General features: G+C 35.6%; 1 protein-coding gene and 1 long non-coding RNA gene across 2 annotated transcripts in view; one reads left to right on the plus strand and one right to left on the minus strand.

The window, feature by feature from the left end:
* Positions 1–11,426, plus strand: part of ARMC4 (armadillo repeat containing 4) — a 28,439-nt gene extending 17,013 nt beyond the window's left edge. The window contains exons 8-9 of the mRNA XM_031553875.1: positions 9,293–9,481; positions 10,063–11,426. Of these exons, the coding sequence (XP_031409735.1) occupies positions 9,293–9,481; positions 10,063–10,293 (420 nt within the window). The 3' untranslated portion in view covers positions 10,294–11,426. The remainder of the gene's footprint in view (positions 1–9,292; positions 9,482–10,062) is intronic.
* LOC104911359 lies at positions 9,259–12,010 on the minus strand. The gene is made up of 3 exons (XR_793861.2): positions 11,935–12,010; positions 10,137–10,258; positions 9,259–9,349 (listed from the first exon to the last, which is right to left on the minus strand). It is a non-coding gene; the product is annotated as an uncharacterized LOC104911359 (long non-coding RNA).
* Between the last annotated feature and the right edge of the window lie 14,761 nt (positions 12,011–26,771).

Genomic DNA, 26,771 nt, shown 5'->3' on the forward strand with positions numbered 1-26,771 from the left:
TGTCTCTTTCACTGGGGAGACTCAGATGTGAAGTTCCATTCAAAGCAGCTGAATGAGAGCTTGAAGAACTTAAGAAGCCAAAAAGCTTCTGGAGCTCCTGGAGACCTGGCTTTCCAGCTGTTTGGCAGCTCTTTGGGCAAGAAGTCAGGGATTCTGTGAAAACCAGAAGCCAAGCAGCCTGGCAGGCTATTCACCAGCCATCTGGCTGACAAGAGAAAGATGAAGAGGCACGTTGGTAATTTAGCCTGCCTTTATGCCTGGTTTCTGTCAAAACTTTTCAAGAAGTTGTGTTCTTATGGTAGGTTTTGGTTCCATTCCATTAGCATTTTCTGATGGAATACTGTTCCACTGGAAAATATTCGACCAGCTTTCCTTGTAGCTTAGTTTATAATAGATACATATACTAGTCAACAGCTTGTCATGTAGCTCCTGTACTTTTAAATTAGACTTGCTAATCAGATTTAAAAATCTATAAAAAGCTTAAAGCTCATATTCCTCCCTGTTTTTTTTTTTATCTCTTTTCTGTTTATTCTTGTCCATCTCACGTTTTTCTGTCTTTGCCCCCTTGCTTGCCACATGGGACTGCTGTAGATTTTAAGGCAAAAAAAGAGCATGGAGATCATTGTGTCTCATTTGCTGCATAATACAAACCAGACCATTTCAAGCAATAATTTTATCTAGTCCAGAAGCTTTTGACTGAATTATATATTATACCTCATGTTGCTCACTCAGATTCTTAGTGGTCTATAATTGTAATTGGTAAAATATGATATGATTGCCTTCTCAAATACCACTCTAATTTATGGAACCATGCCATGAGTTGCAATGACATAAACAATAATTGTCATAACAATTTATTTGTGTGGTCAATGCATTGATTGTTTTGCTAAACTGTCCTTGTGACATTCTAATATTACTGTCTTGTAACACTACAATATTAACCCACATTACCACCAGTATTCCATAAGTATGTTAATAATTATATGAAGAAGTTTACTTAGACACTTAGACTCAATGTTTTGAGCACTTACTTGGATTCAGTTCAACTCAAATCCAGTGGAAACAATGTTTAGTTTTTCCAATTATTCAGTGTCATCAGTTTCTCATGCTTCCATTATTATAACACTTTTCAAAATAGTCTAAAGCAAATCATGACGTTTTTGCCACTGTGGCCTCGAAGGACTCTGATATTAGTAGTTTAACTTCTTCTGTGAAAAGAAAAATCGGATTTGGCATTTACATGAGTCTGAGAGTTGTGAGGAGTGAAGGGGAGGAGGAGAGAAAGAGTAGAAGTAGTCTGCTAGGCTGAAAAGTAAGGAAAAGACAAAAGGACTTTTTTTTTTTGTGAGAATTGTGTGAGAGACTATGAAAATCCTTTCCCCACTTACTTTTAGAGAACATGCATTGCATGCTTTATTGGCCTGTATGCTTGGCTAATGGACTTTACCTTTGTTTCTTGAAACTATCAATAGCAATATACTCACCAAGTATTTAGGTGTGCAGTGATCCTGGAGAACCAGTGCAATGTTCCCTGAAGAACCAGAAATAGATGATTCTGCTCTTCCAAGCTACTTTTAATCCCATTCTGGAGCAACATTGATACTACTAATATAACACTAAGCCTTCTCTGACATTAGCTGCTTCCGAGATGTAAAGCGGACAGGAAAATACATTTTGATAGTCTGCTGTTACTTTCTCACAAGATTGCAGTCTAGAGAGGAGTTATGAGATGTAGTAAAATAGTCTCATCTTGCAAGGGATTTTTCATTTGTTCTACTACAGTGGAAGCATGCAGCTCTACAGACTGGAATAAAATTAATATTTAAATATAAAATCATTTGAATTAATATTACTGTTATGTTTAATTTGAAAAAATGAATAGAAATATCCATATGTAAGTTGTATTTCCTTTTCCCAATGAACAGCTGTAATATAGCAATTTATCTATTGCATTCCTTAATTTTGAATCTTAAGTTGATTTTGCATTATGGTAAGTTATTCACTTGGCAATAGGGCATAGAAATGGACTCCTTCCTTCAGTAAAGTGAAGGTAGACCAAAGATGATTCTAGATAATTAGAGTTTATTTACACAGCCATACCATCACTTTTTTTGGCAAAAGCATTTCAATTTGACAAATCAGCTGTGACACCTTAAGCTTTTTAAGATGTTCTAAGAATGAAATGCTACTTGTTTTTAGTGGAGAAACATTTAGCTTTCAAGTGGAGTATTTTTAAAGATAAACACAATGAATTTTTTTATTACAGTGTTTAGCTTTAAATCTTTGAAATAGAGAAAGCAGTATTCATTTTGGAAGAAATAAGAATGGAATCCAATTACAAAGTATTCAGTAGTGCCTGTTCAAGTACTGTATGTCTCAACTAAGGCTGATCAACTTTATTTATTTAATGAAATAACTACCAAAAAAAAATGCATAATATGATGACAAGAGAAGTTAAAAATCCCAAGTGTTCTTCTCGTATAAGTATTGCAAAGATCAAATGATTTTTCCAAATCCGTCTTCTCTGCAAATATTGTAGTGATTTCTGCTCTCAATTAAAGAAAATATTTAAAAACATTGTCTATCTCACAGTATTTCTGCTCTTGGCAGAAGCCAAAGTAGAAATATCTGAATAGTGACAGTTAATTTTGTTAATAGGGAAAGTTAACTAAATTTTGTTAGTGATCATGCTGAAAATATGTGATTAAAGAGTATGAGGATGAGTCTTTTACTAGCATGGCAGGTACCTTGCTATCCTCAGTAGCTATGCCAGCTATTCCTTTTTTTTTTCTTTTTTAACTTCTTGAAATTGCAAACTCCTCTCTTTGAATCCACCTTTGAAATAATATTTATCATACTTTCTGAGAACAAAAACTTTGCTGCCCAGCAGTTAGAAGAAGGATGTGGTCTTGCGAAGTAATGAAAAATCTTGTTATCTCCTCCTATCTTTTCCAACCACGTAAAAAGTAGTATAACAAACCAAGTTTTTTTTGTATCAGTCACGTTAGGTTAAATTTTTCATTAAAACTTGTAATATTGATGATCTAAAATGAAGATATTTCCTGTTGGTACAGTAAAATGTTTTTGCCTATGCTTTTTTATATTGTTATTGCTTCTTTAAATGTCCTTCTTAAATGTCATTATCTAATAGTAAGCTAGTTGTACAGCCCAGACTTTGAAACAATGCCATATACATTTGTGCAGTGAGTTTTAGGGACTACAAGTAAAATACGAAAGCTTAATACACACAAATATCTGGAAATGATTATCTTTTTGAGTTAAAGCTCACATCAAAGCTGTTCTTTGATTATTTTTAAAGGTGGAAATTAAAGGTTGCTATCTTTTTCAACCTGGATCCGAAAGAACAAAAAATATTTCCAAAAACATTTTATATCTATTTTTTCTTCTCTTATGTTACAAAAATAAATGCAGATGAAAATACCTGAGGTAACTATTTGATTTGGAAACAAAAATCATAGAGTTTCTTTAGACTTTTTAGTATGAATAGTTACCTGACCATTAATGAAATTATACTCGAACACATATTCAAAAGAACTGAATCCAGACCCCTGCAATCACAAGCACAGCTTTGTATAATTTCTTCACGTGAAAATGTCTTTAAATTATAGCAACTGTATGTTATACATAGACATTGCATTAGAAGAAAAGAAAGTGGAAATTTACTGTACAAAGTAAATCTATGGTTTTGCTAAATTACATCAAAATCATTGTTTAAACCTCTTTGAAAGAAGAAAATTTTTGTAAGTAGCAATGGATTTTAAAGCTTTCATTTCATTCTGTCTTTCTGCTCATTGTTCTTCAAATTTTTTGCTTTCTTGCTTTTCTCTTTGTCTTGCACAGACCACCAGACTACACCCACAATCACATTTGGGAAACTTTCCTGACATGTGGTTTCTGCAGTTTCCCTCTGCTTTTCATCACTGGTAGAAAGTTCTGTCCTTGTGTTTAGCTGGTTTCACAGACAATTATTGAAACTGGATTGTTTATATATTATTCCATTCTTTCAATACGACTGTACAAAATGTGGAAAATACAATCTTGTCAGAAGAGAAGTTTAACAAGTAGGTTTCTAATCACCTGGAAAGAAAATATGTACAGGTAGGAACATACAAGATCTACTTGCTAGTTGATCACAGTGGGAGATAGTTTATCTTCTGTCTTCATGAAACTTTTTCAAAGAACACAAATAATACAGGGATACTGGAACCATGCAGAAAAGCTGTATCATTTGCATTTATAGCTGGGCCCTGTACACATCTTAGATACTTATTGCAGGGTTTATTCGTTGAACAGAAGCCTTTCTCATTTGTTGAGTCAATGTTTAGACACAAGGTCATGTACATCTATGTAGTAAGTTTCAAAGAATTTAAGTAAATATAAAATACATTTTATTTTCCTGTATCTAATCATTTAGCTGTTCAGATCTCTGATACATGCAATAAGAAATTTCTTTGTAGATTTTTTTTTCACAGATTTAAAACTTCTGGTCAAGTTTTAAAATATCAAGTAAGATATAAACATTCTTATCTAGAAACATCATTTTTAGTTAAGTGAATGCAGACATTTACATTCTGCTATGTACACAGAACATATATACATAGTATAAACCAGCAATGATAGAGAGGCTTCTATCCTAAATATCCACGGGAAACATGCTGCAAGCCCACCTCCCTTTACATGCAACTCACGTGGCAATAGGATTGGCAGTGTGCTGTTCGTTCTTCTCTGTTTCAGCTGCTTCTCCGAGTCACAAATATATGTTGTCCTTAGTTTGCCTGAATATCTAAGTCCTCTTTTAATTTATGTTAGAACCTCTGTTATTTATTCATTCAGTTAATTTTGGGACTTAAGCCTAAAGTTTGCTCTTAGATATTATCCTTCCTTCACATTTTGTGGCTTCTGGTTTTGACCGTCAAACTGTATGGATTTAACCTTTCCTTTCCAGTCTCAGAAACTGCCTTGCCTGCTATGGAAAATGTGTTCCTGATGGGCCTTCCCACTGCTTTCTCTTGTTGTTCAAAGGAAGCATTACAGCGGAGAGTTCTGTTTGGCATATAAACCCAGAATTAGAAAAGTAGGAATTTTTATTTACTAAGTCCATGAGCAATTTGATTGATTTGCTCAGCAAAACTAGCACAATACAGTTGGAGTCCTTCTCTGCTCATAAATCAGCCCAGAAAAAGAAATAAATATAATCTAAACCATTCTTGGTGGTATGGTCTCTCTCTAGTCCTAGGAAAGTTTATACTGTCCGTGTTTGCGTTTTCATGAAATCTGAAGACCTTTCACTCCAGAAAGGTTTCAGGAGAGATTGTGGTTGTTTTCTTCAAAATTCTCCTATTGACCTTTTAAGGAAAGTGCATGAATTAAATTCCATTTGCAGACCTTTATTTTCACATTTTCCATCACTGATGTGCACAGACTAAAATTTCTTCTGCAAATTTACTTCTGACCATTTAACTGGACATTTTTACTCTCCTTTGAGTGTAATAAGAGTTTGACACCAGCCCATCTGATGCCCCTGTGTACAGCAAGATGTCACCGAGAATTTTTCAAAAGAACATGTACTTGGCGTTCTTAGATTCTGCCTTTCCCCAGCAGTCACAGGATAGTTACAAATCTTTCTTAGAATTAATATTAATGTTAGCATTCTTAAAGAGAATTCATTTACATCAGTCTTTGGATCCATGTGCCTTTACTACAGTATTTTTGTCTTACACTGCAAATGTATTATTGTCATTCAGCTGTTGATTGCAAGTAGTATTCTTATTTAGAGGTTTACAAATCTCTAGCCTATGCTAAGAAATCCAGTACCATATAGAAGAATGGTTTTGAAGATGCCCTTGGGAGCAAGGGAATCTAGCTCTGCCATAGGCAAGGTTTTGTGCTCAGTTGAACAGCGCTGTTGAGATCTATTGGAGTGCTCCAGCTTTACTTAGCTTCTTACAGTCCATATTATTTGTTGTCTCTCAGCCCTCTCAAACTAGACTCCAGGGTTCTTCAGGAATAGAGTGTCTGGCCATCACTGCCCCGCAGCACCAAGCACTTCAGATTGCTTGAATGCAAATTGGAGATTCAAGTATATACCATAATTTATGTATTTCAGGACTGAGACTTCTCAGATACTGAGAAACTGAAATGTTTTACCTCAGAGCCCAAGATTAGTGCTTAAGTCAGCATCAGGTGTATTTTTGATCAACTAGTTGGAAAGGCTTCTACCTGGAGATGTGCCCTTGCAATTTTAATCTCAGAACATTTCAAGCATCTCTATCCAGACTAACAGAATACAGACTAACAAAATCAAATGCTACCTGCTTACGTGCTTATTGGATGTCCTCTGAGGCTTTAACAGCCTTCTCTTCCAATAATATATCTCTACAAACAGCAAAAAAGAGTCCACTACATCCACATGTCTAAACAATATCAACGGAATTCTCAAAGGTAATGCTCTCTATTATATCTGATAGTTGTCTTCAACTAGATCCATAGTTAAAGAGTTCTTGCTTTTCCTTTTCTTGTTTTCTCCTACCCCACTTCTAGCAGGTTTCTAAAATTGTTAATTCAATAGTGCTTCCTTTTAAGAACTGGATCCTTTCATGGGATCCTAATCCAATCACTTTAATGCAAAAGCTCTTTGATCTCGTTTACCACGTTGCCTTTTCTACTTGTTCATAAAAACAGTGTCCTTGTTACTAATCCATTTATGAAGGATAAGATTTGGGTACTAATGGCATACTTTTGGTAAGTAATTTTTCATAAAAATTAGATGACTGTAAAAAAAAACAACACACACCTGAAGGTTTTCCCACAGTAGCTTCTGACTTTTTATCTTTTTCAGGATCAGCAGGTTATATTGGGTTTTATGCTTCTACCGAAATCCTTGTTAACCAAAATTTAGTCATTTGCTAGTTAGTGTGATCACTGACCAAAGAGCTTTAAGAGAACTGCTCATTTTCCCACACCCATACATAAAAGGTTGAGAATTTACCAAAACAGTGTTGGGCTGGATTACAGATTATTTTAAGGAGTGATAATATCAGGCATCTGTGCTTAGTATACAGGTCCACTCAGGTAAGTAACTGAAGGGCCAGTTCAGATAACAATAGTGATTTGTCTAGGTTACATTGCAGTGCTTGGTATCCTCTGGTTAGGCACTTGATGCTAATTTTTATGCTTGCAATTAAGTTTCTGAAAATGATACTGCACTTCAAAGTGCTGTCTCTCAGGTATTTTGTAAGTAGGCATCCTGTGAATCTCTTGTAGGTCGCTGTCAGAATGCTTCTTGGAATTAACTACAGATTGAATAAATATATAATATATTTATAAAACATTTAAAGAAGTTGATGTTTTTCTATTCTGGCATTTTTTCTGTCCAGGAGGAACGTGAAAAGAGATTGACTAAAGTAATATATGGTAGAACATCTTACCAAAGAAACAGAGAGACATTTCATTTCTGACAGTTTCATGGACTGCAATGAATCTTGTTGTACAGTATTAGTCAGTAACTGTAATTTAATCAGTTAAGAATTTGTGCTTAAACAAAACTTAGGTTTGTATCCTGTGTGCTTCTAAGGGTACATGAAGTACTGCATGCTGTGTGCCACTTTATGAGATAACTGCCAGTTCCTCTTTGCCTGAGGCAACCAAATGAATTCCATACCTGTTAGCTCAGTCTCACAGTGCCAAAACTGCTGGTTTTCTGTTTTTACACATTAACATGTAAACATGCGCTTGCTAATTTGAGTTAACTAATAAACACAAGAACATAAGTACAGCCAAATCTGTGTTAGGTCAAAGGTTAACTGATCCAGTATTCTGTTTCTCATCCTGGCCTATTGGGGGTGCCTAAAGAAAGATAGAAGAATGTAGCAAACTCATAGCAGCGGCTCCCCTCCCCAGAATTCTCTCCCACCTTTGAGAGGTCTATGATCCTGGAACTTTGAAAATCAGAGGAAATGCTTTTATACTAGATAAACTTCAATGATTTTTTCCTGTGAATTAGTCCAGCAAATTTCAAACTTAGAAACTTTTAGCAGCTCCTATAATCCTGCTCCAAGGACTTCAACATTGTAACTATGCTAACACACCATCGACTAATTTCATCTGATGCTTCCAGTTTTCTCTTAGAAGAAAGATTTCCTGTATGATCTTTCTATTCATCTCAAGATTCTATACACTTCTATCATATCCATTCTCATTTTTCACTTTTACAGCCTTGAGTGTTATAGTTGGTTAATCATTCCTTCCAGAGAGCAGTTTCCTTCCTTTTATTATTCTTGTTGTCTCTCTAAATCTTTCCTAATCTTTTGAGATGGAAAAAGTGGACCATATCTGCATTCTATATTCACAATTAAGATATACTATTAATTTATATAATAGGAGCATAATGATGTTCTATGTCTACTTTTCTATTTCTTATCTAGAAACACATTTTTCTAGATTTGTGTTTGTGTCTGTTACCTACATTTTATGTTGATTGTTCATACTCTGAAGTGCACAGGATTCTCTCACAGTTGCTGTCACGACTTGTGCAACCTGCTCTTGAATATGTTTGGAAGTATTCCTGAAGAACATTGAAGAAAGGAATATTACCACTCCTATGTCTTAGCTGTCAGACAATGTGAGAAACAGAAGACATTTAGGAGAGCCTAAACGTAAAGAGGGTAAATTTAGGTTGGATAGAAGGAAAAAGTCTGTTACAGTGAGGGTGGTGAGGCACTGGAACAGGCTACCAAGAGATGTGGTGGCTGTCCCATCCCTGGAGGCCTTCAAGGCCAGGCTGGATCAAGGTCTGAGCAACATGATCTGGCTGTGTACGTCCTTATTCACTGTAGGGGAGATGGACTAGATTACTTTTAAAGGTCCATTCCAACTCTAAGGATTCTGCAATTCTAAACAAGGCTGTCCACTGTTGTTTTAGATGCCATAGAGTAAATGAGGCACATCCTGGGAAACACAATACAGCAGGTATGGGAAACTTGCACACCTTTGGGAATGACAAGTTGAGATCATAAAGAACATCCCATGGTATCTAAAACAACACTAGATACTTTTACTTAGGTATTGAATTTCTGCCTACACGGTGGTATGTAAACAGTCTACCAGTCTATCTGTCAATCAAGAGTTTGAAGTTCCCATTTAGCCATATTTCTTGGTGGAGAAATCAGTTGCAGTTTTAAAAAATTCTTCTGACAGTCTTTGTTGTATGTAACATTTTAATATAATATAGACTCAGTATTCTAAAATAATGTTTCCTTTTATTCTTATTTAGGATGCAGGAGAAATGGTTCGGTCCTTCGTGGGTGGCTTGGAGCTTATAGTCAATTTGCTAAAATCAAAGAATAAAGAAGTTTTAGCAAGTATCTGTGCAGCCATTACAAATATAGCTAAAGATGAAGAAAATTTAGCTGTAATAACAGATCATGGAGTCGTCCCTCTGTTGTCTAAACTAGTAAACACAGTAAGTAACAGCTAAACATATTGTACTAAATATCTGAATTTCTTTTGTTAATCTACATTATATCCAAATAAAAGATTGTGACAAGAGCGATAGATTTTTCAGCAGCTTTAAGGAGGAGCTATAGAATTCCTCCTCTATGAGCTGTATTTTGGACATGAAAGCACTCTGTGGCTGGTACTAAAATTACTTTGGAAGATGAGCTTCATTTTAATAATCACTGTTCTATAGTCTGCACTGACTATTGCTTCTCACAGCTGCTGTATGGAAAAAGCATGGAGAATTGAGAGAGCAATAAATCTGAAACACACAGAGAATCATAGTGATATGGCTGTGTGTTAAATTTTGATGCTACACTTATAAAATTTCTAGCCAGGCTAAAAGCATGTTTAAAACAATTTAAAATTTAGCAGCACTTATTACAAAGTGCTACTAGCTCCATGCCTCACAGTTCTTTCCAATTCTTAATTGTGCTACAGTTAAACTGAAATGACTTAAAGATGTTTGAGAATGCAGTTCTGCTTTCTATGAAATTTTTATTGTATTATATTTCCTTTAATTTATTATGTTTTTACCTTCTTCAGAACAATGACAAATTAAGGCATCACTTAGCAGAGGCCATTTCTCACTGTTGCATGTGGGGAAACAATAGAGTTACCTTTGGAGAGAACAAGGCAGTAGCTCCTTTAGTACACTACTTGAAGTCAAATGATCCATTGGTCCATAGAGCTACAGCTCAGGCTTTGTATCAGCTTTCAGAGGATCCCAGCAACTGTATCACTATGCATGAAAATGGAGTGGTGAAGGTGAGGTAGAAATTTTCTTATTTGACTTGGTAAAAGAGATTTTTCATTTGAAATAGCTTTTAAATACTGCAGAGTACCTCAAATATTCTGAGTCCTGTCCTAGAAAAGCTCGATGGCAGTGAAATAGTAAAGAGTATTTCAGTGCTAAAATTATCACAGCTTGGTGGTGTTATTACATCAACATTCACTTCTAGAGTGCTTCGCTTGACTTTGACCTGAGGTGGTAGTGATATTACCTCAGCATTTTATCAGCATGCTTGATTCATGCATTTTAACAGCATGGATAGTTGCCCACTGTGGCAAAAAGGCACCTTGGAACTGTGTGTAACTGGATTTGGGGAAAATTTAAGATTAAAATTAAGAAACAAAGTTTACCTGGAACCATGCAATAATGAAAAATCTTGTTTTAAGAGTTCAGCAGGAGAACATTTTGCAAAGGCTCTAGAAAGAATTTTTCTATGAAAATGATTTCTGAAAGGTTTTATCTTGCAACAAAGAGAGGTTCTTTACTGAATTGCATTATACCAGGACAAGAGATAGTAGTCACGGATTGAGACTGATGGATTCCAGCTAGATATAAGGAAAAAATATTCCACCTGGAGGGTACACTGGAACACTTTCTTACAGTGGCTGTGGAATCTACATCCAAGGAAATCTGAAAACCTCTCTTGAAAGAAATCGGCAACCTTTTCTGGATTCAGTGCTGTCCTTGCTTTGAACAGAAGGTCAGCATTGATGAGATAACCTTCAAACCTGAGTGATTTAGTAATCAAAATCATCTGACTTCTAACAGATGGAGAATAATGATTGAACTTTGCAGAATTCCACAGTCCTTTGGTAGTGGAGAAGTATATTCCATCTTTTCTCTGTATTTTATTGATTTATTCCTGTGGCATATCCAGTTAGGGAAAATAGCTGTTTTTTGTGATACTAGCCTTTTTTATCCTCTCTGCAGAAGCAGTCACCCCTTCTTCAGTGTACTTTGTGAAATGAGCATTTCAAAATAAATATTGTTAGAGTAACAGATTTAATCAGTCTGCTGTTTAGATAGTTAAGGAGAAGTGTCTGAATTCTACTCCTTATCATTCAGAAATGGAATATTCATTCCATAAACAGGCAATTCACTTGAATTTTAGGTCTGGTTTTCAAATGTAATTGACTAAGAGATGCAGTGTTATTCCACATACCTCAAAGTATTTCAGAATTCTACAAAGTTTTGCTAATTCTCCTCTGTAGTTCACAGTATCTCAATTTTTAGGGGAAAACAGTCTTACTGCAAGAAAACCTGGTTCCTTAATAGATTTTTAAATGCAGCCTAATGTGATCAAGTATTAAGAGATTAATGGAGAGTATTAAGATAAAAACACAGATGACCAGATTTTGCCATGAAGGACCTGGAACAGCTCTTCATACCTGCTAGGTATAACACTACACAAAAGTCTTGGGAAGGATTTTTTTTTTAAATTAATTTGGAATATCATCTATAATATTCCAAGGCTCCACTGTCAACTGATACCATAAGTTGTTCCAATTGGTAGACTGGTGTATAATCAATGGATATACAGATTGGGTGTGTGTGTGTATACACACACACACCCAGGAGCTTAGCTAATATAATTTATATTGGAGTAATGAGAGAAAGGCACTCACCCTATCCTGGGCTTGTGAGATGAACTGTGATGGAGCAGATTTCCAGAGAGATTCTTCCCCACTGGTAGTCAGCTCTTAAATGGGTCTAGGAGAGGTGCAGCCAGGCTCCACCCCTTCCTGCAGCACAGGTGAATTGCCTTCACCTGTTCTCCCGTGGCTGACTCATTGCTCGCCTCAGGTGATCAATCAGAGGTTCAGGCCGTGATTCAGCAGCCCCATACAACTGGAATCTTCTTATAGCTAGGAGGTGACCATGAACCAAACACTTAGGTGGGAAAAGGATCACTGGTTCTCTAGTGCCTATTCTCCTTACTGGCAGTAAAAATAAAATAACCTTTGAAGGCGCTAATATACCAGATGGTTTAGCTACTGCTAGCTCCCCCAGAAAAAAAAAAAAATGGAAGTTTGGCAGTGTTTTTTCAGTCAAACTAGTTGGAAGGTTGATGCCATTCATATCAAAGACTGTCAGCCAGCAGGCAGTCAAATGTACTAGGTTCATAGAATGGCTTGGGATGGAAAAGACCTCAAAGATCATTTAATTACATCAAGTGCCATGGGCAGAGTTGCACCCAGGGTTGCCCAGTCTCTCTAGTGAAGAGCTGACTGAGAGCATACTTTTATAATTACTTAAAGATTATTGTGTCCAGAAGTTTCCATGACTCATCCTATTTTTACTTCTGGAATTTTTTTCTGGATTCCTCTGATATTTTTTCACCCTCTACCAGATATCTAGTCTTTCAGTAATTGTGACTGGTTGGATTAATGGAATAGCTACTGTGACTCTGATTAGGCTGCAATACATTCTGAATCCTGGATGTTCCTCAACACTTGTTCACATGCTACGTTCACGTGCCCAGAAAGTCTGATGTTTCAGGGAAACATTTACTCTGCGTGAGTAACACATCTGCGGAAGTGACTACTCTCTACACAGTATGTATGTACAAGGTTCTGCCTAGGAAACCAGGAATAAAAATATATAGAGAAACACATTTCAGGCAGATTCTCATATTTCATATTTTACTACTGCAAACATAATTGCTAATCACTTGTTTCAAGACAACAGGTGTATGTGCACAGTTGTGAAAGAAGACCAGTTCCAAGTTCTCAACTATTTGTAGCTGCACCCAATATATAGTCAGTATTCTCATGCACGTCTGAGTGGCAAGAAGTTATGGAAATACTGGTGTATGTGAATACAAAAGGACAATTTTGGAGGAAGTTTAGAAAGGCAATGAAGGAAGTTTTTTCTTTTATGTTCAGTTCCATGCTCTATTCTTCTGACTAGAAATGGAACAATGGTTATGACGTGACAGGTGAATCAATGCTTTCTTTGTATCAAACACCAGAAAATATTTCCTCCTTCTGAAGTAAAAATTCATGGCTGTACTCGAAAACTATTTTCAAAGATCAAGTAATGACATGTGGGACATTAGAACATGGGGAATTTTTAGACGTTAGAGTAAGGAACAGGCATTATCCTGAATTCAAGATGGGAAATAGCTGTCCACCAACCAAGAAGAGAAATCCAGCAGTGGATTAGCAGTTTTTAGCCAAGATACACGAGTGCCAGGCTACATGCTTCACATTTGGAGTTCCCTTACAATTAGAGAAGAGAAATAGTAAAATCACCAGTGATCACAGCATTCTTCATGGAAACATGAAGCTGTTGCAAAGGAACAAAGACTTTTACCTATGGTTGTGTGCTCTTGAAACTTTAGAGAAATCAAACTTGTTCAAGAAAAGATCTGCTAAACAGTATAGATTTTTTACAGGCTTTCTCTTTTAAGGTGAAGAACCTTTACCTGATATCCAGCCTGAACCTCCCCTGTTGCAGACCATGCCGTTCCCTCAGGAACTTGTTACCAGAGAAAACAAACCAAGGAGCTTCAGCCACTCCTTATGCTTCTTCATCTCTAGACCCTTAACTGTGTTTCATCTCTCCTAATTTAGACATTTATGCAAAGATAAGGCACCTCAGTCTCTACAAGCAATACTGTCTGGTCTCCTTTAACTATAATGGAAGTCCAGCTCAGAGCTACACAATTGCATCCCCCATATCTGTGTTTAAGAGGGTGCCTCACAAAGTTCATACATGTGGACATGAACTGGAGTCCAGTTCATTGTTAGATAGGAATGACAGACTTCTGGACAATAGCACAATATGAAAGAGGTATTCAAAATGTACTTCATTCTTGGAAAAATACAGATGAGATGTATTTATGATATGTTGTTGATGAAACACTATCTGCCCAACAGTAACTGAAGGACACTTTAAACATGACCTAACAAAGACAGATGTTTTGAATTAGTGGATCTAACTAACTTGAATCCAGGGATTTTGAAGAAGGACTTAGGAGTATTAGGGATGGATTCCATTCATCTAACTTTGGCCACTTTTAGGTATGGTGTTTAAAGCAATCTAAACTAAGACACCTTCATCAGCCAATGGAAAGAGAGGCACCTGCAGACTTATGCTAGCTGAAAATAGATGCCCAGGATATTGGAAAAGTATAGGCTCATGAAGGTTTCTTGTTTTCTCCACTAAGTATTAAAAGGACCTAGGTCTGTAGCTCAGACTAAACAGCTGGCTTTCAGACAGCTAAATTTAAATTACTATCCTCCTGAATGTTGATTTTTGGTAAGCTTTGCAGTACAGGGAAACTTGCAGGTTTCAGAGAAAAGTAGCGTGCCAGTATTTTAAAAGCCCGAAGATTATGGTCCTGTAAACTGGACACTATTCTCCTGTTGAATAATCATAGATATACATACATAGTATTACATTGTACATTATAATCCTAGAAGAAATCATTGGAATGGTCTGGTCTGATGAGCTTTGCTCATACAAGCCAGAGACATGGCTTCAATTTATTTCTGTTTGGAATAGAGTATATCTTTTAGAAAAACACTGACTCTTTACTTAAAAAATTCCAGCAATGGAAAATCTAGTAGAGCCATCAAAACTTTTTCCAGTAGTTAAATACCTTCCCCATAAAAACATTTGCACCTTATTTGTAGCCTAAAGTTTTATCGTTTGCCATTACATGTATGATACTGTTGCTTGGTAAACTGAAGAGCCTTATATAGCTTCTGTTTTCATGAATGTTCTCGTAGTGAAATCAAATCACTCCACTGACATCTCTTTAATGAGTGTAATCTCCAATGTAATCTCTGTCTTTTCTATTGTTTATTTCTGAATCTTTTTTTCTGAACTTTCCTTTTTTGGACTCAATTTCAGCATATTTCAGGACAGAATTCACTATTCCAGTAATAGTAGTATAAATTCTTAAAACAGGTAAAATAACTTTCCTGTCTCTATATAAGCTCTGTTTGAACATCAGAGATTTTCATTATTCTGTTTGGCCTCAGTATTGCCCTCAAAGTTCATATTCGGCCAGTTTTCTTCTTTGACTGTTCACCAGGCTAGCTGTTCCCATGCTAGAATGCTTTCCTACAGGGGTAGAAGTTAACATAAGGTAATACTGTTGATATAAATCACTAGTGAATTTAGACCTAGTGAAGTAAGCTCATTTTTTTCCCCAAGAGATTAAATCAGACTTTAACTTGTCAATAAACTTTGTAAATCTCAGATGAGTTACCTGTCTTTTTTATAATAACCATTCACAGTATAAAAGCAGCCACAAAATGCATTCAAGCATTTTATTATTTTAGAAAAGAAAATCTTAAGACACCAACACAGTAACTCTTCCAATAATGCCTTTAAAACAAAATGCTGCCTTTTCCATAATGGAAGATTCCAGTTTTGGCAGAGATATGATTTGTTAGAAAACTGAAGTCTGCTGGCTGAGAGTTGAGCTATGTAGGCACAAATGGATTAAGGTCTATGAAAAACATATTAGTTGTTTTGATTGTAAAGTATGAAGCTAAAAGCCACCCATTCTGTTTGTTGAATATTTTGCATTTGCAAGCAGCTGATCAGATGGTGCACAGATATTCTAAAATATTCAGGGATATTTTTCCAGTAAGATGAATGAGGATCTACTGGCATTTTGACTTTGAGTAAAGTTTGTGCTTGAATTCCTAACTAATAAATAATGTTATTAAACTTATTCACTTGTTTATCTACATTGTCAGAGCACCTAAAGCCATTGATCCCAGTTGAATTGTTCATCTTGCTAGGCAGTGATGTATAGCTATATCAGAAAAAGACCTCAGAAAACCTACTGTTTGAATGTAGGGCACAACAAGGTGGAGGTGAGCAGATAGGAATTAAATAGTAGGAAAAAATCTAAAAATACATATGTTGCTTATATGTGGTAATTCAAGCAAACCAAGATCAATCACTGCTAATTTGTAACTCCAACTCTATTATTATAAGCAAAATATAAATACGAGATACTGACTGTAAACTTTTTGTGAAAATCAAGAGAGCAGAGCCAGTAGATAGTACCCAGTCACCCAGATATTAAGGTACTTAAGCCATATGAGAGCATAGCTGGTGCTATTGTCTATCTGCTAAAGGCTACAGAAAGTCAGCTATGTTAGCTTCTGTTGAGCTCTTTTTTCTTCTAGGCTGTTCTTATTATTCAGAAAAGTTGATATAAAGATGGCATTTTTTCCTGCACTATGTATAACTCTATTTTGATCTGTTATTCCATTGTATATAGACGTATTTGGGCCAGAGGATCCACAAATTGCAGTGCATATCTGAAATGAAGATCAGACTTTCCAATTTATGTTCTGACACTTTTTAATACTGAAAGTGTCCATCCAACTTGCCAGTGTATAGAACTGATCTTTAGCCTTACTCTTCGGTATCACTGAATTATTTGTACAATATAGGAGTGCTCAGTTTTCATAATATTGCAAAATATCAGTAGATACCTTCTGGAATATTGGTTACAGCTAGTAGGATCTTCAGCAGGAATTTTGAAAACTTAATTTTAAACCATTGGTACAAGGGAGGTAAAATAGAGTCTCATGCTTCTAGAAGTGTACAAGATGCCCCTTGATGTGTCTATGTGCTTATATATATGAATAGATATGTTTTTAATTAGTCCATCACATTTTTCTTCTTATCATGCTATATCCTCAAGAGATGCATAGTTGTTTTTCATTTTGTTAGCTTTTATTTTTGCAAAGAAACTGTAACAGCTAAGATATATTTTCTAAATTGTACTATGAATTAATCTAGGAAGTATTTGTACTCTTTGAATTCTATTACTAATGGTAGAAAAGTTAATCACACAAAGGCTCTTCCTTCCTCTGTTACAATCGAAGATTTAAAAATATCTGGTTTAACCATGATTTATAAAAGTTTACTATGAAATCACGTTTTTCTGTTTGAAGAGTTCTTCTGTACTTTGTTATAATGACTGTATTAAAGAATGTATTTTGGGTATTCTATTTTGAATTGGTTCCCAATTTTGGTCAGTACTTACTAAAACCATAAAACCTTACAAGTTTTGGCTAATTTTTTTTTAACATGAAAAGACTTTCATAAGATCATCTTTGTGAACTACAAACTATGGAAGATGATTACTAGCAATTTTTACCAAAAATTTTCAAAAACTCCCTCTTTGGCATATAACATCCATATCTGAGGATCAAACTGAATTGCAAATGCACTTGCACTTAATTCTTTAGTTTGAGCAGTGGGTTGGTTTATATGTGGGGGTCTTTGTTGAGAACATTGATGCAGAATATAATTTTATATTATTAACCTTTAAGAAAATACTTTTTAAAAAAAATCCAAAATATTTTATATAGTATCTATGCAGTAATATTATCCATGTGCAATACATATATACATGCATATTCACATATTTACATTTTTATTTTCAGTTTAGAAGAACCCTCTTTTTAACAGTCATGGTTGGCTCTATTCAGGCTCCACTGTTCAGACTGGAGATACAGTTGTTTGGCACATACCACCAGGCCTATGCCTGTTGTTTTTCATAAATCAGTTGTTACAGTTCTTAGATGTCAAGGAAGAGGGCACTAGATGGCAAAATTGCTGCATGGCTGTTGGCTACAGAAATTACACCCAGTTCCTTCACCCACAAATGTGCAAGATTTTCCACAAGCTAAGTCCGATACTGGCATTTGTTGTTTTGTTTCAGAAGGATTAATGATAGCTGACAATGTTACACCAGTGCAATTTCTATTGTGTTGGCAACTGCCAGCTGTGTACATTTTTCTTACAGTTTCAGCTCCAAGAAACAGAAACCAGTAAGCCGCTACCTTCATAATAAGTAGAATTCACCATTCATAAAGTAGGGGTTCTTACATGTAAAACATTTCACTTTTGCACCATTGCCAAAGGTAATGACGTTTGACTTCAGTGTAGATTAAGCCTCAAAGTTTCAATGATTTTTAAAAATTTTACACTGCTAAAGTTTATGATACGTAGCAAGTGTTCTTTTAAAATCTAGCTTACCCCTGATAGGTAAAAACAGCAGCCCGAGGGAGATCAGCTTATCTTTGTCCAAATTCTGTGCTTCAGAAGACCTCTAATTTAGTAACGTTTGGATAACAAACCTAGAGGCTGGCATAAAACTCCACTTGGCACAAGTTAAGCATCTTTCAGTCTTATAAAAAGAAACTTATCCCACTAAGCTGTAGGTTTGTTGGAGCTGTTTAACAGTAGCTGTGCCCTGCAGCTCTTTTAGTGATAAATGAACTGCTTCAAATAAGTGCTGTTGCAGCCAACTGTGCAGAAGGAATCATTAAAAAAAATTTAAATAGACATTTTTGAAGCTTAAAAATGCACAAACAAAGTATGTTAAACCAAAATATATGGTGCTTCTTTTAATGGAAAAGATTGCTACTGGCTAAGTCTGCCAGCATCAATAGGTGTGCCAAAAAGCCAAGGAATCTGGCAGAGTCCATAGATAGCTGTTCCATCTTTCATCTATATTTCTTTTCTGTATTTATCTTGCTTTAGAAAATGCAGAGAATGTCTTTTCCTTCCGACTTGGCACTATTTCTAAACCACAGAAATACACAGAACAGCTTCTTGCAATTGTTTAGCTCCCTGTACTAAGTCTCATCCCTGTGTCTGTGTGAAATATTTGTTTCTAATTTGGTAATAATAAGAAGAAAAATATTGAAATATTTTATTTTACATGGAGTAGTAGCTACATCGTCTGATATTAGAATTAGTTTTGTTAATTGAGAGATACTTGGCTTAATGCACAAGGGCAGAATGCCAGGTAATTATTTTTGGCATTCAGCTGATCAAAAATAGTTTCCTTGTCTGAAAGGAACTTTTCAAAGAAGATGAATATAAGAAATAATAAGGGCAATATGTACATGCGTAGATATGTAGTAATACATATGTGTAAATAGAGACTGAATTGTCATTCAGGAGTCCTTAATGTACCAAATTTTAGTTTTCATATTGTCATCCATGAAAACTCTCTTTTATTCTTCTTCCTGAAGGATCAATCACTCAGTTAGAGTTGGCTTCAAGCCCTAGACATTGTATTCTCTTTTATGTTGCCATTTCAAAGAGCATTCTGCAGTATCTTTTAATAATATGGCACATCTTGCTGCTGTCACTTTCGAGGTAAAGATGCAAAGGAAAAGTCCTTTTGTAATGTGTAGATGATGAAATGGGCCGTTGTGTTAATGTTCCTGATTAGCGTTCCATATTTTGGCATAAAATCTAAAGACTTGACCAGGCTGCCAGGGCACATGAGGTTGATGAGAATTGCGTCGCTGACTTCAGTGAGGGATGGATCAGATTATGAATCACAGTTGCAATGGTGATTATATAACAATCAACCGAAGACTAAAATATACCTTCTGCTAGACTACGAAAGTCCATGCATTTTCATTTTATAAAAAAATCTCTTTTTATTGAATTTCACATTTATCTGCAAGGATCATAACTGACTGTATTTACCAGCTACTAATTATGCAACTAATTGCAACTGTTTATGTTTAATGTCTGGAAGTTTTGAAGAGAAAGAAATGAATGTTGAAATAAGAGTGTATTGGTCAGTATTGCTAGTCAGTTACAAAAGGAGTCTGATAAACTGCAAAATATGCAGGAAACAAGAAAGATAGATCATAAGTGAATTTAGGTCATGTCCAATATGCTCATTGCATTTGTGTTAAAGATAAAAATACGAAACTGTATATGATAAAGAATTGAGTAAACAGGTGTGCATAAAGGTGCTTCCACAATGCCATACAGACATTACAGTTCCAAATACTTGACTGAGGGTAAGATATATAATTTTGATCTCTGTAGCAAAAGATAAAAAAAAAAAATCCAAACATTATTTAGAACACCTAAATTCAGAATTGCCTTGGAGAGTTCACTACTTTTTGCCTATCGCCTATCTTGAGCCCAGGAATGTGGGAAGAATCTGGGTTAATTTGGTATTTTTACCTCTATACGTTTATCCGTAAAACCTGCATGAATCCAAAAGTCATTAGATTGGCTTACCTCCTTTACAGAAATCCAAAGAGAGAATTTCTGGACTCCAGAGGTATTGTAGGCTAATGGAGTGTGTATATATCTCAAAGTCTGCCATAATTTTGTCCTGGATTTCCTGAGCATTTACTGTGTAAATAGTATTTTATTAGTCTTTTGCTTCTTGAAGTGTTTCATCTTCTCATTGGTAGTCATACTCTTTTATTCATGTGCAGTAATCCTCTTCTTATTTTAAGTATTGGGTTTACCCCCGTTGTGTTGTAGAAATCTGTTCAAGAGAGCTCTTCACCAAAAGCTCATAAAGAAATAAAATTGCTTTGTCACAGGGAGAAAAAGTCCTGGAAAGGATATATAATTGGCTGGAAATTAGAAATTGAGTTGTAGGAATTATGAATTAAAATCAGATTTTGCAGCCAAGGGATCTTGCCATTTAGTATTTCATAAATGATAATGAAAAGGGTCATGAACACTGATAAAGTTGGCTTACAGTATCGAATCCTTCGTTGTAGTAGAGATGACAACAGATTGCAGTGTGCAGTTCACGGTACTGTGCCATGTCAGATCTCTTGTGCAAGGACATTACAGCTCATTGTAAAGTTTAAACTTTTCAAGAAAACATTGGATTTACTGCACCAGACTCTGTGACATGTGTGTGCAACACGAGCACAGGGACAGTCAGTAACAATTTGTTAGAGCTGAAAATTTGTTCTGATATTTAGACAAGGCAATTAAGTTCCTATTAAAAATAATACTACTACTAATAATAATAAAAATTGGGCAAGCAAAAATTCTATGGAACATATAGCTAGGAAATCTTTGAAGCTCTGATTTTGGATCTTGGATTGCTTCTGATTCTTCAGGCTGTTTCTGTTATTCTCTTTGCTCTTCCTCTGATTGTCCCATAATTCTCATTGAATTTGTAGTAAACCATAGGAGTTATTTATCTTTAAATTTGCGTAGACTTCCTAAGGAGTGAGGAGAGAAACTGATAATTTATTTAATTCTCAGACATCACTGATGCATTTGTGAGAATTGTATTTCTAGAAACCATTTTTAAGCAAGTGCCAGTGCTCTTCATAAAGATGGAGTAGATATTAATCTCCTTAATTTCATCATGATTCAGGCATGTGATGGAGTATTTTCCTGAAAAAGTATCATCTTTGAGTTGTGAGCTGAAAAATGAAAAAGAGAACATTACCAATACAGATGTAGTACTTTGTTTCACACTAACTTATCCATACTGTAATAAATAGGCTACATTGTTCTCCAAGTATCCCCACTCAAGAGTGTCTAACATGCTGTTAATGTTCTTGCGCTAGCATTAGAATCACTAGATCATATTGTGTTCACAAAGCAATGTTCATCTGATTCCTAACTGTTGCTTCTACCTTTTTTATATACCATACATTTACTTCTGTGTCTTTTGTCCTTCATACATCACAAAAGTAATGATAAAAAAGAAATACAAAAATGAGCAGTATATACAGAGTTCTGTAAATGCCAAAATCAATTTAAAGATAGGAAAATGCATTCTAGCAATTAATCTCTCTCTGTAATCCAAAGTAAAAACTTGCAAAGTAGAAAACTAAGAAGTAGACAAGTTTGTTTTAAATCTACATATATGAATTAACGTGTGGACTATACACAGACCTTTGTCCATGAAGCAACCTGGCTTATTTCTTGCTTTTTCACATTCAGAATTTCGTATTTCTTTGAGTAAAGCTGAACCATGTTCCATACATTGATTTATGCTGTGTTAGTTTTCTTTTTTGTTTCCTGTGTTTAATGTGGTTGCATTCTACTAATGATCCATAGTAGTGCCCAAACATAAAAGAAGTGAATACAGGAAGAGAAACAATCAAATAATCAGTTTGAAAAGACTTCTCATATTTACACCTAAGAGAAATTATTGCATTCCTAGACTGGAAGAGTTTGTAACTATCCAAACGAATAGTTAAGTTATGTACATGTTTATTCTTATTTCATATTAAATATTACTTGTTTTGGGAAGTTACCTTCTGTTAGGAGGGACTCTGAAATGTGAAAAATTAAATCAAAATTAAATTATCATTATTAAATTCTGTTTTTCATCTCAGAATCTATCCAGATTGTATTACAGCAGTCATTTATTATTTTTTGACCGTATATAGTATTTTTTTTGTATTAGTTTCATTAAATGTTCTAGTTGAATGTTCTCTAGTTTAAAAACAGACTATAAATTGAACAATGTCAGTCATCTTCCAGTTTATGTAAATATATGCACTGTTACCACCCACACATTTTAAAACATGAGGATATAGTTCTTCTAGTACACCACAAAAAAAAAGTGACTTGAATCTTTATTTGAAATAAATGCTGTTGTCAATGTCTACAGCATGACTGACCCGCCTTTATCCCCAGAATGTGATATGTAAGGTTTACTAGCAAAAGCACCCCATTGGTTTTGATCATTACAGTCATACTAAGGCAGAGAGACACACAGTTGGACCATTGGACTCAAATCTATGTTGGTGTTATAGAATCAAAACCAGTAGTTGGAATTGAATACAGAAGAGAGTTTGAAGTCGGTCCATGCATACCAGTAGATGTAACATATTTTTCAAGTAGTAGTACAGTAAGGTTTTGCACCTTGCTCTCAGAATAAGATGCAGCTTAAGATAACATCAAAACATTTGTCAGTACTCTGGAAGCTGCGGTATACCTTTACTGTTGTTCAGTGCTGACTTCAAAAATAAAGCACTTATAGTGCACTTCAGGAATAGTAGGTAAACAAGAGAACAACATGTAAGATGTTTTCAGGATATTGCTGGGAAGTCAGGCAGAATCTGTCAGTGTATGAGAGTTCCTGGACAACTCAAGTCTCCTTTTTTTTCAGACTTGCTCCTGAGAGTTTATTTGCAACTGACCTCCGTTAGCTTCTATATAGCCCTCATGTGACTCACAAATTGACAGACAGAGACAGTATTCTTAATAATAGTATTTTTTTACATTTTGAAAACCCAAACTGAATTAGCAGTTCTTTCTCAAACTTCCTATACTTCCTATGAAAAGAGCAGAAATGAAACAGCAGATGAGTACTGAAAGTGAGCAAGGAATAAAAGAAAGATTGATCAGGATGCAATAAAATAAAGAAATAGTCTCCAATGTGTTACAGAGCCAGACTTCATTATGGAAGGAAAGGAACGCCCATGAGCCTGCATGTGTCCATTACATGTTGTTAAGTAAGCAGGCTCCTGTTTTAATACAATGAATTTCCAGTGAATTGAAAAAAAAAGTTTTTTGTTTTTTTTTTTTTAATTGCAACTGTACTCATGTTATGAAAGGATCTTTATTCTCTCTGTGCCACCAAGGGCCTTTTATGTGTTAATCTTCTCTTGAAAACGACATGAAATAAGAATAAAATGAAGTGGTTCAAATAAAAGCATGCTGTAAGACCTTGGGCTTCATCACTTCTGGATTATCAGATCTGCCTATTGCTTTTTGTGGGATGAATTTCATATCCTATAAGACCCTTCTGTACATTGGAATGTTCATGATGATTGAATTCTTTCTTAATATTGCACCAAACTTCTTACAGCTGAATGTGGACTCAAATTATCTGCCTTTAAGGAGATCAGAAACTCTGATAGGTTGCATATAATCGTATCTTTTAAACAATGATTTAAAGTTGCTTTTATTACTAGTTTTATTTAGCTTTATTACCTTTATGTGATATGTTTATATTCACTTATATCTGAAATTGCAGGAAATATTCCTTGTGATGGAAAAGCCTTTCAACTTAGTGTATTTTAAAGTGGTCTGCAAGTTTACCAAGTTTTAAAACTATTCTACATTTTACTATTTAGCATTTTGTTTCCATTCTCCTTGTCAGATATTCAGGATCCACTGTTTTTTTATTATATCTTTGCACAGAAGTGGGGCACCCTTCCCAAAATAATTATTTTACTGTGCAAAATAGACAATTAATACAGATGAGGTATTGAATAAGCTGTACAATATTTGGTTCATATTTTGTACAAATACATAGATTAGGAAGTATGTATGTATATTTAAATTGCATACCATATTATAATTTCCTTTATGCAACATTGCCAACAAGTGAAGTAATGCCAACTTTAAAATAATTGGATAGTATGGGAGCCATAATTTATTTTGTATTTTGTTAGTGTTTGCCTAAGAGGATTTCTCTTCAAGAGCGAGGAAGGCACAGTTCAGACATGGTGGAGAAAGATAGCTGTTGCCCCTTTTTTGTTTAGCTGTAACTAAACAAAAGAAATATATACAAAAGAATAGATAGCAAAGTGCACTGCAAACTGCAGACAAGTTTTTCCCACCAGGTTCTGCACTTGTTTGCAGAAAGGGTACAGATTTTCTCTTGCACTCTTTTCACTGTTGGTTTTGTTGTTGTTGTTGTTTTGTTTTGTTTGTTTTTTAAGAAGTAAGAAAAAGATGAGACACAGGAGACAGTTCCTGCCCAACCTGCTGACTGCCACCACTTTCAGGTGTGCCTTGGCCTCAGTTGCATTCTTCAGGCCTTGTCATCCCTCTGTAGTGCTTGACTGACAATCAAGGGCTGTTATCCTTTTTCCATGGCTGCTAGAATGGAGATGTGTTTCAAGGGAGAGAGAAGAGGAAAGATAGGAATAAGAGAATGAAGAAGAAGAAACTAGGTGGGATCTTCCTAGGATTTCACCATGCCCAAACAAGGAGCTTTAGTTCCTGCACCTTCACATTCAGTGCAAGCAAGCTGGTCAAGCTGGGCTGCTCTGACTTCAGTTCCAGAGAAGAGAGGCATTCCATGAGAGGCAGTCAACATAGTGCATGTCTGTCCTGCCCATCTTTTGCATTTACTGGGACTTGTAGTACTGGGTTTTCCACCTCTGCTAGCTCAGCATTCCCTGACCCAAAGACTTTGCATCTGAAATTTATTGTCTTTGTATTGCATGAGAAAAACAAATTCAGGAGAAAACACTGCAGAACTTGCATAAGCATCTTCTTAGGGGACCATGCATTGTACATGGTACATCCTTTCTGCTGTAAGAGAAAATCAGAAAAAGGTCCTGAATTTCAATTTAGAAGCAGCAGCTTACTTTAACCTTAATTATGCTTTGATTGAGGAGTATGCTTTATTATTTATAATTTAATTTCATGAGAAATAGTTTCATAGGAATACGTGTAACGTAATACTCAAACTAGGTGCTTTAATATTTTCCAGTGTGCACTATGGTGTTGAAAGTTAGCAAACTGCTGGCTGGATCTAGACTGATACTTTCTTGGATAAGCTTCTACCATATGCTTTTATTTAAAGTATTTTTTCTCTTAGGTTAGGTTTATAAAAAGCATGTGAAAAATGTCTTTTTTGGAAGTGTTACACAATTAGAAAATCACAGTGCTAGAAAATTAGTATCCTTTAGGAAATGTTGCAAATAAAATAATTCAGATACTAAATCTAAATTTAAAAAAAAAAATGGCAAGTCCTATCACCAACTGGAAATGCTATGTCAGTCTACAAGATGTCATCACCAGCATAGCAGATAGAAGCAGCAGTTGTGTTGAGTATCTTTATTTCCAGGAATTTTAAGCTCGATGTGAACTGTGACTAGCTTCCCAGTATAGATATGAATCTTGTTGAAGGAGCCTGTCTATATTTCCTTCTAAAAAAGAAAAAAGGCTTGAAAAATTGGCATTTAAATTATTTTGATAGCTATTCTTCCTTCACTTTTTGCTTTCATTTTCACAGGACTCCAGAGTATTGCTTAGGCTGATCTATGCCTGTTTCACATGAGCAAAGGAACCTCTCTCCATAGTATTGCACCACACTTTCCAGTGTTTTGGAAAACTTGTAGAAGCATCAAGTGACTAAGCCCCTTTTAAAGAATATGTGCAAACTATATTCTTTCTGAAAACAGTGCTTCTTTTGTTTCCTGCTTCACTCATGGTACAGTAACATGCAAGCCAATATTCTGTCTTACCCTCTTATGTCTGACTATTGCCTTGAAAAACAACTGTCATGACTTCGATATACCAGAGAACATGGTTGCCAGAGAGGGAGGTGGTTTCCATATAGTCCAGGGCAAGGCTGAATCACAGAATCACAGAATCACAGAATTGTAGGGGTTGGAAGGGACCTCTAGAGATCATCGAGACCAACCCCCCTGTCAAAGCAGGTTCCTTACACCAGGTCGCACAGGTAGGCGTCCAGGCGAGACTTGAATATCTCCAGAGAAGGAGACTCCACAACCCCCCTGGGCAGCCTGTTCCAGTGCTCCGTCACCCTCACCCTGAAGAAGTTCTTACGCACATTCGTGCGAAACTTCCTATGCTGCAGCTTATGTCCGTTTCCCCTCATCCTGTCTCCACGTACCACCTGAAAAGAGACTGGCCTCACCACTATGGCCGCCACACCTCAGATATTTATAAACCTGGATCAGGT

Source organism: Meleagris gallopavo, chromosome 6, assembly GCF_000146605.3.
Source record: "Meleagris gallopavo isolate NT-WF06-2002-E0010 breed Aviagen turkey brand Nicholas breeding stock chromosome 6, Turkey_5.1, whole genome shotgun sequence".
NCBI classification, from domain to species: Eukaryota; Metazoa; Chordata; class Aves; order Galliformes; family Phasianidae; genus Meleagris; species Meleagris gallopavo.